Source organism: Cherax quadricarinatus, chromosome 5 (assembly GCF_038502225.1).
Source record: "Cherax quadricarinatus isolate ZL_2023a chromosome 5, ASM3850222v1, whole genome shotgun sequence".
Lineage (NCBI taxonomy): Eukaryota > Metazoa > Arthropoda > Malacostraca > Decapoda > Parastacidae > Cherax > Cherax quadricarinatus.
This window is the reverse complement of record NC_091296.1, coordinates 5730325-5744123: the sequence shown is the minus strand read 5'-3', so window position 1 is coordinate 5744123 and position 13799 is coordinate 5730325. Positions and strand designations below refer to the sequence as shown.

The 13799-nt window shown below is 39.1% G+C and overlaps 1 protein-coding gene across 5 annotated transcripts in view; it reads left to right on the top strand.

Annotated features, from left to right (window-relative positions):
* LOC128684942 (circadian locomoter output cycles protein kaput) overlaps positions 1 to 13799 on the top strand; it is a 136833-nt gene that overhangs the window by 93088 nt on the left and 29946 nt on the right. For all 5 annotated transcript variants that reach the window (XM_070099497.1, XM_070099505.1, XM_070099509.1 and 2 more), the window contains 2 exons: positions 2065 to 2196; positions 7469 to 7575. In XM_070099497.1, coding sequence (XP_069955598.1) covers positions 2065 to 2196; positions 7469 to 7575 — 239 coding nt within the window. The remainder of the gene's footprint in view (positions 1 to 2064; positions 2197 to 7468; positions 7576 to 13799) is intronic.

Genomic DNA, 13799 nt, shown 5'->3' with positions numbered 1-13799 from the left:
GTGGTGAAGGCTGCAGCTGAGGTGGCGATGTTTTCTGTAGCTCTATACAACTCCAACAACATTGGAGGAATTAGTAGAATCGCTGAATCCCTGAAGAAGGCACCCTCTACCACTATCACAACCACTACCATCCTCTACCACTATCACAACTGCTACCACTCTACCACCACCACTTTCGTATTTTTCTACAAACCTTTTCTTAAATTATATGTGTTTCTCACATTCTTTACCAAAGGGCTGGCACTAGAAGCTTTCTTTGGAGCCATGGTGACTTATTTAGCAGTTGCAAGCACTAAAATGAATGGAATATTATGAAATGTATTGTACGAACTCGTGGGATCGTCCTCACTCACTGATTAACAATGGCACACTGGCTGGGAATGGAGTGTGAGGCGGCTCGGGGCCATGTGTACATGTCCCAGACGAACGACTATTTGCGAGTCAAATGACGATTCACGAGTCAGTGTTTTGATGAAAAAAAGTTACCCTTTCCGAAAATTATGACTTTTGAGCCTTACAAAAAACAAGGGTCCACTGTATAAGAAATAAAGTACAGTATACTGGATAGAACAGTATAATTAGAATTTGAGGTGTATCATTAGGTATGAAAATTAAGACATATCCAGTAATTTATTAATGAACATAAGAGTGGGGGCCTCTGGCAAGACATTCATAGTGTGAATGATGGTGAAAGTGTTTCTTTTTTGGGTCACCCTCCCTTGGTGGGAGATGGCCAATGTGTTAAAAAAGTAAATAACAAAAAGGCACAATACCGTGACTGGAACGATACACAAATAACCCGCACATAAAAGAGAGAAGCTTACGACGACGTTTCGGTCCGACTTGGACCATTGACAAAGTCACACCAGTGTGACCATTGACAAAGTCACACCAGTGTGACTTTGTCAATGGTCCAAGTCGGACCAAAACGTCGTCGTAAGCTTCTCTCTTTTATGTGCGGGTTATTTGTGTCAAAAAAGTGTAAATGAGTTATAGGGTATATGACTAAAACAGCTCCCGTGTGAGAAAAATATTATGCATAACTTTTTATGGCGTAAGTGAATGGTATACAGTACTGACAAGATAAAGAACTAGACACACGTGCAGCATCTGGGCCAGTATCTTTATTTGTAGACGTTTCACCAACAAGTGGCTTTATTAATACAATACAGGGATATGATGTGAAGAAATATATACAGAAAATGAGGTAATCAGGTTATCATTCTTAGAGTTGGTGAAGAACACTGTAGTCTTGAAGAATTTGAGGCACAGGCTGGAAGATTGGTGCTTATATACAGGTGCCAGATAAAGGAGGTGCAGCAGATGTAGGCATTGTCACTGGTGTGATGCATTACTCAACCTCATGAGAGAGAGAGAGAGAGAGAGTGAGAGTGAGAGAGAGAGTGAGTGAGTGTGTGTGTGTGTGTGTCTCTGCACTACTTCCTTCTGTAGTTTAGTTTAGTAGAATTCAGTCTAATAAAGAAATTACTCTCCATGAGGAAGTGGAGAAGAATCCTTCCTTGTAAGCCATGCATGCTGTAAGAGGCAGCTTAAATGTTGGGACCAAGGGGCTAGTAACCCCTTCTTCTGTATAAACTATAAAATGTAAAAATAAGAAAAACTTCGGTTTCTTCTTTTTTCGGGTCACCTGCCTTGGTGGTAGACAGCCGATGTATTAAAAAAAATTAGTCTTGACCCTCCTGCTCAGTTCTGTCTTTCTCTATATTTCCCTTTGAAGTGGGTTTCATGATGCTGTGAAGGGCTCTTGATTCTGAGAATTATAGCTACCTCCTGTTCCTTGGATCAAAATTAATTACCTTCCACCTCCTCCGTTTCCAAGGCACTGCATGACCCTAATGGATTTAGTGTTTAACAGTGAATATAATAAGAATTTCCATCATTTCTCTTGTTCTTTATTTTTCTGTGTCTTAAGATGGTGGTCTAGCACTTGATCATCTCTTATGTTACATATACTGGCAGTGAAAGTTGTAGCTTATCTCAGAACATTTCCTAGTTTATTATATTTTATTTTGATAAAATTTGTTGATAATTTAATTGGAACAGATTAGTCTTTGTGGCAATAGCAAGAATGGAGAGGCCTCAACTCGTACGAGAAATGATGATTATTGAACCAACCAAGACTGAATTTACTTCAAGACATAGCCTGGAGTGGAAGTTCCTTTTCCTCGACCACAGGTAAATTACTAGCTGGAGTATTGGTAAAAATTGCTACTTGATTTTCGAGAAGTAAATAAGAATCTTTCCTCCGTAAGCCATGCGTGTTGTAAAAGTCGACTAAAATGCCGGGAACAATGGGCTAGTAACCCCTTTTCCTGTAAAGATTACTAAAAAGAATAAGAAGAAGAAAATTGTCAAAGTGGGAAGTCTGAATGTGCGTGGATGTTGTGCAGATGATAAGAAAGAGATGATTGTGGATGTTATGAATGAGAAGAAGCTGGATGTCCTGGCTTTAAGTGAAACAAAGCTGAAGGGGGTGGGAGAGTTTCAATGGAGAGGAATAAATGGGATTAGGTCAGGGGTTTCAAATAGAGTTAGAGCTAAAGAAGGAGTAGCAATAATGTTGAAGGATAAGCTATGGCAGGAAAAGAGGGACTATAAATGTATTAATTCAAGGATTATGTGGAGTAAAATAAAGATTGGATGTGAAAAGTGGGTTATAATAAGCGTGTATGCACCTGGAGAAGAGAGAAGTGTAGAGGAGAGAGAGAGATTTTGGGAAATGTTGAGTGAATGCGTGGGGAGTTTTGACTCAAGTGTGAGAGTAATGGTGGTTGGGGATTTCAATGCTAAAGTGGGTAAAAATGTTATGGAGGGAGTAGTAGGTAAATTTGGGGTGCCAGGGGTAAATGTAAATGGGGAGCCTTTAATTGAGCTATGTGTAGAAAGAAATTTGGTAATAAGTAATACATATTTTATGAAAAAGAGGATAAATAAATATACAAGGTATGATGTAGCACGTAATGAAAGTAGTTTATTAGATTATGTATTGGTGGATAAAAGGTTGATGGGTAGGCTCCAGGATGTACATGTTTATAGAGGGGCAACTGATATATCGGATCATTATTTAGTTGTAGCTACAGTTAGAGTAAGAGGTAGATGGGAAAAGAGGAAGGTGGCAACAACAAGTAAGAGGGAGGTGAAAGTGTATAAACTAAGGGAGGAGGAAGTTCGGGCGAGATATAAGCGACTATTAGCAGAAAGGTGGGATAGTGCAAAGATGAGTAATGGGGGGGTTGAAGAGGGTTGGAATAGTTTTAAAAATGCAGTATTAGAATGTGGGGCAGAAGTTTGTGGTTATAGGAGGGTGGGTGCAGGAGGAAAGAGGAGTGATTGGTGGAATGATGAAGTAAAGGGTGTGATAAAAGAGAAAAAGGTAGCTTATGAGAGGTTTTTACAAAGCAGAAGTGTTATAAGAAGAGCAGAATATATGGAGAGTAAAAGAAAGGTAAAGAGAGTGGTGAGAGAGTGCAAAAGGAGAGCAGATGATAGAGTGGGAGAGGCACTGTCAAGAAATTTTAATGAAAATAAGAAAAAATTTTGGAGTGAGTTAAACAAGTTAAGAAAGCCAAGGGAAAATATGGATTTGTCAGTTAAAAACAGAGTAGGGGAGTTAGTAGATGGGGAGATGGAGGTATTAGGTAGATGGCGAGAATATTTTGAGGAACTTTTAAATGTTAAGGAAGAAACAGAGGCAGTAATTTCATGCACTGGTCAGGGAGGTATACCATCTTTTAGGAGTGAAGAAGAGCAGAATGTAAGTGTGGGGGAGGTACGTGAGGCATTACGTAAAATGAAAGGGGGTAAAGCAGCTGGTACTGATGGGATCATGACAGAAATGTTAAAAGCAGGGGGGGATATAGTGTTGGAGTGGTTGGTACTTTTGTTCAATAAATGTATGAAAGAGGGGAAGGTACCTAGGGATTGGCGGAGAGCATGTATAGTCCCTTTATATAAAGGGAAAGGGGACAAAAGAGACTGTAAAAATTATAGAGGAATAAGCTTACTGAGTATACCAGGAAAAGTGTACGGTAGGGTTATAATTGAAAGAATTAGAGGTAAGACAGAATGTAGGATTGCGGATGAGCAAGGAGGTTTCAGAGTGGGTAGGGGATGTGTAGATCAAGTGTTTACATTGAAGCATATATGTGAACAGTATTTAGATAAAGGTAGGGAAGTTTTTATTGCATTTATGGATTTAGAAAAGGCATATGATAGAGTGGATAGAGGAGCAATGTGGCAGATGTTGCAAGTATATGGAATAGGTGGTAAGTTATTAAATGCTGTAAAGAGTTTTTATGAAGATAGTGAGGCTCAGGTTAGGGTGTGTAGAAGAGAGGGAGACTATTTCCCGGTAAAAGTAGGTCTTAGACAGGGATGTGTAATGTCACCATGGTTGTTTAATATATTTATAGATGGGGTTGTTAAGGAAGTAAATGCTAGGGTGTTTGGGAGAGGGGTGGGATTAAATTATGGGGAATCAAATTCAAAATGGGAATTGACACAGTTACTTTTTGCTGATGATACTGTGCTTATGGGAGATTCTAAAGAAAAATTGCAAAGGTTAGTGGATGAGTTTGGGAATGTGTGTAAAGGTAGAAAGTTGAAAGTGAACATAGAAAAGAGTAAGGTGATGAGGGTGTCAAATGATTTAGATAAAGAAAAATTGGATATCAAATTGGGGAGGAGGAGTATGGAAGAAGTGAATGTTTTCAGATACTTGGGAGTTGACGTGTCGGCGGATGGATTTATGAAGGATGAGGTTAATCATAGAATTGATGAGGGAAAAAAGGTGAGTGGTGCGTTGAGGTATATGTGGAGTCAAAAAACGTTATCTATGGAGGCAAAGAAGGGAATGTATGAAAGTATAGTAGTACCAACACTCTTATATGGGTGTGAAGCTTGGGTGGTAAATGCAGCAGCGAGGAGACGGTTGGAGGCAGTGGAGATGTCCTGTTTAAGGGCAATGTGTGGTGTAAATATTATGCAGAAAATTCGGAGTGTGGAAATTAGGAGAAGGTGTGGAGTTAATAAAAGTATTAGTCAGAGGGCAGAAGAGGGGTTGTTGAGGTGGTTTGGTCATTTAGAGAGAATGGATCAAAGTAGAATGACATGGAAAGCATATAAATCTATAGGGGAAGGAAGGCGGGGTAGGGGTCGTCCTCGAAAGGGTTGGAGAGAGGGGGTAAAGGAGGTTTTGTGGGTAAGGGGCTTGGACTTCCAGCAAGCGTGCGTGAGCGTGTTAGATAGGAGTGAATGGAGACGAATGGTACTTGGGACCTGACGATCTGTTGGAGTGTGAGCAGGGTAATATTTAGTGAAGGGATTCAGGGAAACCGGTTATTTTCATATAGTCGGACTTGAGTCCTGGAAATGGGAAGTACAATGCCTGCACTTTAAAGGAGGGGTTTGGGATATTGGCAGTTTGGAGGGATATGTTGTGTATCTTTATATGTGTATGCTTCTAGACTGTTGTATTCTGAGCACCTCTGCAAAAACAGTGATAATGTGCGAGTGTGGTGAAAGTGTTGAATGATGATGAAAGTATTTTCTTTTTGGGGATTTTCTTTCTTTTTTGGGTCACCCTGCCTCGGTGGGAGACGGCCGACTTGTTGAAAAAAAAAAAAAAAAAAAAAAAAAATACAGTACAGTGTTGACTTAGGTTAGAATGATGCAGTAGTCATATGGTAGTGAGCAAACATCCAGGATACACCTTTGATGGGTTTTATGAGTTTTTCTACTCCTGGAGCCTTGCCTTGGGGCAGCCTTGTATCACTGAACAACTACCCCACAGGACCATATATCACCCAGGACCAGTAACTTAATCCCCAGACCACAACTCCCACCGAACAACTATCAGCACCTACATGTAGTATGAGTGTGTAATGGAAGCCTGATAGTTATTCTGCACTTTTGACAGGATTGCCTTTTTTTTTTTTTTTTTTTTTTTTGTTTCTAGAAGGCTTAAGATGACAGCTTCCTTTAAGGGAGGTGCTTTGATACTGATAATAGACTCTTGATCCAAGGAACTGAAACTACTCTTCCTTTCCTTGAATGGAATCTGATTGCTTCCCATTTCCCTGGCACTATATGACTCGTGTGAGTTTAGTGCTATCCCTCTAAATGTAATAACAAACTCATACTTACACTCACTCTTCACATATATTTACATTCCTGTGTGCTTATCAGTAGTCCTGTAATATTTCCTTCCTAATTTAAGAGAGCTGGTGTGAGTCTGAAAGATTAGACAGTGAGGAAAATTATTGCAGAAGCAGTGATATGTAACATGTTTATTTTATGTGTGGTTCATGTCAGTGACGTTCCAAGTGAAGGCGTGCTTAGTAATATAGGCATAGAATTAGTAACAGAAAGTGAAAAAATATTTGCATGGGGCATTGTGTTACATTTACCATGCATTAAGAGCTGAAGAATAGAATTTACATTTGGTTGGAAGAGAATCTTAAATTCAGTACAAAATGAGTTGAAATTGAAGGTTAATATTGTATGAACTCACTGAATCATCTACAAGGTTCCCATAACCATTATTACTGGGTATTAAGGCAGTTATATTTGCATAATGTTGGTGCAGGGAAGCTGTGGTGAGCTTGAGTTAGTGTCATCATTGTACATACAGTGTTGTGCCATACATTATAGAAGTGCTTCTTGGTCATGATATAAGCACAATGTTATCTTGCTCAGGATGTGAGTCTTAAACGTTTGCAGGTCAAAATAGCCTCAGTTGATAAACTTTTCTATTGTTTTTTTACAATTAAGTCTGTATGCTCTTATTCTACTTAACAGGATTTTTAAAACACATCTTTTAACTTTTTACATTCTGTGTGTTTCCCACTGAGGGAGAGTGACCCAACAAAGAGGAAAACACTCTCACTGTCTCTCATTCAATCACTGTCTTGCCAGGAAGGTGATGACATCACAGTTTAGATGATGCTCCAAACTGCAACATCCTCACTCCTCCTTCAGAGTGCAGGCACTATACTTCCCACCTCCAGGGCTCAAGTCCTCAGTCCTCAGAATAATACTTTTGATTTCTCTACACCTCCTCCCAATCTCCAAACTCCAAATTCTCTACATAGTATTCACATCACACCTTGCCATCAGACATGACACCTCCACTGCCTCCAGCCCTCAGACATGACACCTCCACTGCCTCCAGCCCTCAGACATGACACCTCCACTGCCTCCAGCCCTCAGACATGACACCTCCACTGCCTCCAGCCATCAGACATGACACCTCCACTGCCTCCAACCTCCTCACTGCAACATTCATATTCCATGCCCTATACCCATACATTAGTGTTGGCACCACTATACTATTCTTAACAAGCTATATAACTTGTAAATTGAGTCTTTTATTCTTATTAACAGAACATTTAAATCAAATTAAATAATTTATTACAAAGGTTGTAATTTCTAAATGACATTTTTTCAGAGCACCAACTATTATTGGTTACATGCCATTTGAAGTCTTGGGAACATCTGGATATGACTACTATCACGTAGATGACTTGGATAAGATTGCAACGTGTCACGAACAATGTAAGTTACTAGCTTAACAATGATTGTTTAACTTTTGGAAGTTGTTGCTTAAAAACGAGAGTAATCATTAAGGATTTGCTAGGATTTTTATGTAATTCACCTGCAAAATTCCCATCTTCTTCATGAAATTAGTTCATTTTTTAATTCTTCTAACAAGTTATTCCACATTTTTAGTACTGTTATTTGCATCAAACTTTTATAGAGGCTTAGATGAACACAATGAATATCAAAGAAGTACAGTAATAACCCACCTGGAGACAAACTTAGGAAGTTGATTGATCTATATATTTCAATTCTGGGATCCTCTTCTGCTGAAGAGGATCCTAGAAGGTAGTCAAAATATACAGATTGATGAACCTCCTGAGTTATTATTGGGTGGGTTAATATTGAGCATTGACAAGCGTTCATTACACTTTAGTTATTCATTAAAGAAGTGTTTATTTTGTGTATGTTGCCTTTGTGTTGTGTTAAACTTGTCCAGAGAGTCTTTGGTCAGCATCTGCATTACAGTGTAGTATTTGAAAGGTGTGTAGGGAACAGTAATAAGTACAGTGGAACCTTGGCTTACAAATTTAATCCATTCTGTGACCTTGTTTGTATCCTGAGTTGTTCATATGCTGAGTCAATTTTCCTCATTTAAATTAATTGAAATGCAATTAATTCATTCCAGCCTCTCAGGAGACATGACAAAATAATGCTAATATCAACTCTATGGCTTAGTTATCTATCACAGTTTATCTAATATGACATAATAAACAATATTAATAACATAGAAACATGATATATACTCTAGAATGAATACAAGAGGCCATAATATCGCAAGTGATGGCGACACCGGCAGCGGCAGAAAGCATCCGCCGTTTACTCTCCCACTCTAGTATCTTCCCAGTCCATAACCCCACTCCTAGCTTGTGTTTATCTATGATTAGTGGTGAGGCTGTCACATATGTAACCACAGGTGAAGACATGATCACTGTGGCCACAGTGGTGGTGGCAGCATCCACAGTGGCTGTGGTGGCAGTGGCCGTAGTGGTGGTGGTGGCGGCCAGCTGCTCCACTCTGTGCTGCTGCCTTCTTTGTTTCTCTAGCTTTTTTCATAGTTTTTAATCTCTTCTCGAGCTTCTTGCTGATTGTACGCAAATACTGTCTCTTTGGGCAAGGCATTGTGTAAGAAATTTGTACAATATAAGATAAAATTACGCATCCCAAGGGTCTGCTGCGGTCACTCAGAACGGTACACCTCGTCTTCCTTTTGACCCTTGGTTGGCACTGAGATAGCTGTGGTCGTAGCAGCTGTACCTACAGCCACCCAGAGGGTTACCAATTTCTATTTTGAAGCATTTGCCACAAAAATATGAAAAAAAAATATATGAAAAATGTAATAAAGTTGGTAGAATTACCGACAATATGTAAAGTAAAAGGACACAAGTGCAACTAATGTGACATTTATTGTGGCAACGTTTCGCTCTCCAGGAGCTTTATCAAGCCATTGGTAATGGCTTGATAAAGCTCCTGGAGAGCGAAACGTTGCCACAATAAATGTCACATTAGTTGCACTTGTGTCCTTTTACTTTTTCTTCTTTCAACACACCGGCCGTATCCCACCGAGGCGGGGTGGCCCAAAAGGAAAAACGAAAGTTTCTCCTTTTACATTTAGTAATATATACAGGAGAAGAGGTTACTAGCCCCTTGCTCCCGGCATTTTAGTTGCCTCTTACAACACGCATGGCTTACGGAGGAAGAATTCTGTTCCACTTCCCCATGGAGATAAGAGGAAATAAACAAGAATAAGAACTAGAAAGAAAATAGAAGAAAACCCAGAGGGGTGTGTATATATGTGCTTGTACATGTATGTGTAGTGTGACCTAAGTGTAAGTAGAAGTAGCAAGACGTACCTGAAATCTTGCATGTTCATGAGACAGAAAAAAGGACACCAGCAATCCTACCATCATGTAAAACAATTACAGGCTTTCGTTTTACACTCACTTGGCAGGACGGTAGTACCTCCCTGGGCGGTTGCTGTCTACCAACCTACTACCTATTGTCCTTTTACTTTATATATGAAAAATGTCTAAAAATGATGACATATTATTATTACTATTGTATTATTATTATTATTATTATTATTATTATTATTATTATTATTATTATTATTATTATTTTTTTTTTTTTTTTTTTTTTTCAACAAGTCGGCCGTCTCCCACCGAGGCAGGGTGACCCAAAAAAGAAAGAAAATCCCCAAAAAGAAAATACTTTCATCATCATTCAACACTTTCACCACACTCGCACATTATCACTGTTTTTGCAGAGGTGCTCAGAATACAACAGTCTAGAAGCATAAACATATAAAGATACACAACATATCCCTCCAAACTGCCAATATCCCAAACCCCTCCTTTAAAGTGCAGGCATTGTACTTCCCATTTCCAGGACTCAAGTCCGACTATATGAAAATAACCGGTTTCCCTGAATCCCTTCACTAAATATTACCCTGCTCACACTCCAACAGATCGTCAGGTCCCAAGTACCATTCGTCTCCATTCACTCCTATCTAACACGCTCACGCACGCTTGCTGGAAGTCCAAGCCCCTTACCCAGTAGTAGGTTGGTAGACAGCAACCACCCAGGGAGGTACTACCGTCCTGCCAAGTGAGTGTAAAACGAAGCCTGTGATTGTTTTGCATGATGGTAGGATTGCTGATGTCTTTTGTCTGTCTCATAAATATGCAAGATTACAGGCATGTCTTGCTACTTCTACTTACACTTAGGTCACACTACACATACATGTACACATTTATTTATACACACTCATCTGAGTTTTCTTTGATTTTATCTTAATAGTTCTTGGTCTTATTAATTTTCCTTTTATATCCATGGGGAAGTGGAATAAGAATCTTTCCTCCGTAAGCCATGCGTGTTGTAAAAGTCAACTAAAATGCCGGGAACAATGGGCTAGTAACCCCTTTTCCTGTAAAGATTACTAAAAAGAATAAGAAGAAGAAAAATATTATTATTATTATTATTATTATTATTGTTGTTATTTTCATATAGTCGGACTTGAGTCCTGGAAATGGGAAGTACAATGCCTGCACTTTAAAGGAGGGGTTTGGGATATTGTCAGTTTGGAGCGATATGTTGTGTATCTTTATATGTGTATGCTTCTAAACTGTTGTATTCTGAGCACCTCTGCAAAAGCAGTGATAGTGTGTGAGTGTGGTGAAAGTGTTGAATGATGATGAAAGTATTTTCTTTTTGGGGATTTTCTTTCTTTTTTTTTTGGGTCACCCTGCCTCGGTGGGAGACGGCCGACTTGTTGAGAAAAAAAAAAAGAAAATTATTATTATTATTATTATTATTATTATACTTAGTACGTACATATTATTATAATTCTTCTTTCAACAAATCAGCCATATCCCATTAAGGCAGGGTGGCCCAAAAAGAAAAACGAAAGTTTCGCTTTTTAAATTTAGTAATTTATACAGGAGAAGGGGTTACTAGCCCCTTGCTCCCGGCATTTTAGTCGCCTCTTACAACATGCATGGCTTACCGAGGAAGAATTCTGTTCCACTTCCCCATGGAAAATTATTATAATTCTTATTTTTATTATTATTAATACATACGTATTATAATTATTACAGTATTATTATTATTATTTTTATTATTATTATTGTTATTATTATTAATTTAAAAATGCAGTATTAGAATGTGGGGCAGAAGTTTGTGGTTATAGGAGGGTGGGGGCAGGAGGAAAGAGGAGTGATTGGTGGAATGATGAAGTAAAGGGTGTGATAAAAGAGAAAAAGGTAGCTTACGAGAGGTTTTTACAAAGCAGAAGTGTTATAAGAAGAGCAGAGTATATGGAGAGTAAAAGAAAGGTGAAGAGAGTGGTGAGAGAGTGCAAAAGGAGAGCAGATGAAAGAGTGGGAGAGGCACTGTCAAGAAATTTTAATGAAAATAAGAAAAAATTTTGGAGTGAGTTAAACAAGTTAAGAAAGCCTAGGGAAAGTATGGATTTGTCCGTTAAAAACAGAGTAGGGGAGTTAGTAGATGGGGAGAGGGAGGTATTAGGTAGATGGCGAGAATATTTTGAGGAACTTTTAAATGTTGAGGAAGAAAGGGAGGCGGTAATTTCATGCACTGGCCAGGGAGGTATACCATCTTTTAGGAGTGAAGAAGAGCAGAATGTAAGTGTGGTGGAGGTACGTGAGGCATTACGTAGAATGAAAGGGGGTAAAGCAGCTGGAACTGATGGGATCATGACAGAAATGTTAAAAGCAGGGGGGGATATAGTGTTGGAGTGGTTGGTACTTTTGTTTAATAAATGTATGAAAGAGGGGAAGGTACCTAGGGATTGGCGGAGAGCATGTATAGTCCCTTTATATAAAGGGAAAGGGGACAAAAGAGATAGTAAACTTATTCCTCTATAATTTTTACAGAGTATACCAGGAAAAGTATACGGTAGGGTTATAATTGAAAGAATTAGAGGTAAGACAGAATGTAGAATTGCGGATGAGCAAGGAGGCTTCAGAGTGGGTAGGGGATGTGTAGATCAAGTGTTTACATTGAAGCATATTTTTTTTTTTTTTTTTTTTTTTTTTTTTTTTTCAACAAGTCGGCCGTCTCCCACCGAGCATATATGTGAACAGTATTTAGATAAAGGTAGGGAAGTTTTTATTGCATTTATGGATTTAGAAAAGGCATATGATAGTGGATAGAGGAGCAATGTGGCAGATGTTGCAAGTTTATGGAATAGGTGGTAAGTTACTAAATGCTGTAAAGAGCTTTTATGAGGATAGTGAGGCTCAGGTTAGGGTGTGTAGAAGAGAGGGAGAATACTTCCCGGTAAAAGTAGGTCTTAGACAGGGATGTGTAATGTCACCATGGTTGTTTAATATATTTATAGATGGGGTTGTAAAAGAAGTAAATGCTAGGGTGTTCGGGAGAGGGGTGGGATTAAATTATGGGGAATCAAATTCAAAATGGGAATTGACACAGTTACTTTTTGCTGATGATACTGTGCTTATGGGAGATTCTAAAGAAAAATTGCAAAAGTTAGTGGATGAGTTTGAGAATGTGTGTAAAGGTAGAAAGTTGAAAGTGAACATAGAAAAGAGTAAGGTGATGAGGGTATCAAATGATTTAGATAAAGAAAAATTGGATATCAAATTGAGGAGGAGGAGTATGGAAGAAGTGAATGTTTTCAGATACTTGGGAGTTGACGTGTCGGCGGATGGATTTATGAAGGATGAGGTTAATCATAGAATTGATGAGGGAAAAAAGGTGAGTGGTGCGTTGAGGTATATGTGGAGTCAAAAAACGTTATCTATGGAGGCAAAGAAGGGAATGTATGAAAGTATAGTAGTACCAACACTCTTATATGGATGTGAAGCTTGGGTGGTAAATGCAGCAGCGAGGAGACGGTTGGAGGCAGTGGAGATGTCCTGTCTAAGGGCAATGTGTGGTGTAAATATTATGCAGAAAATTCGGAGTGTGGAAATTAGGAGAAGGTGTGGAGTTAATAAAAGCATTAGTCAGAGGGCAGAAGAGGGGTTGTTGAGGTGGCTTGGTCATTTAGAGAGAATGGATCAAAGTAGAATGACATGGAAAGCATATAAATCTATAGGGGAAGGAAAGAGGTGTAGGGGTCGTCCTCGAAAGGGTTGGAAAGAGGGGGTAAAGAAGGTTTTGTGGGCGAGGGGCTTGGACTTCCAGCAAGCGTGCATGAGCGTGTTAGATAGGAGTGAATGGAGACGAATGATACTTGGGACCTGACAATCTGTTGGAGTGTGAGCAGGGTAATATTTAGTGAAGGGATTCAGGGAAACCGGTTATTTTCATATAGTCGGACTTGAGTCCTGGAAATGGGAAGTACAATGCCTGCACTTTAAAGGAGTGGTTTGGGATATTGGCAGTTTGGAGGGATATGTTGTGTATCTTTATACGTATATGCTTCTAAGCTGTTGTATTCTGAGCACCTCTGCAAAAGCAGTGATAATGTGTGAGTGTGGTGAAAGTGTTGAATGATGATGAAAGTATTTTCTTTTTGGGGATTTTCTTTCTTTTTTGGGTCACCCTGCCTCGGTGGGAGACGACCGACTTGTTGAAAAAAAAAAAAAAAATTATTAATTTAGGGAACTGGAGCACAGATCCAGTTCCCTAGATCAAGAGCGCATCACCACGTACATACAGGTCCTCCATCACAAATCCGGCATCATTGGGACCTG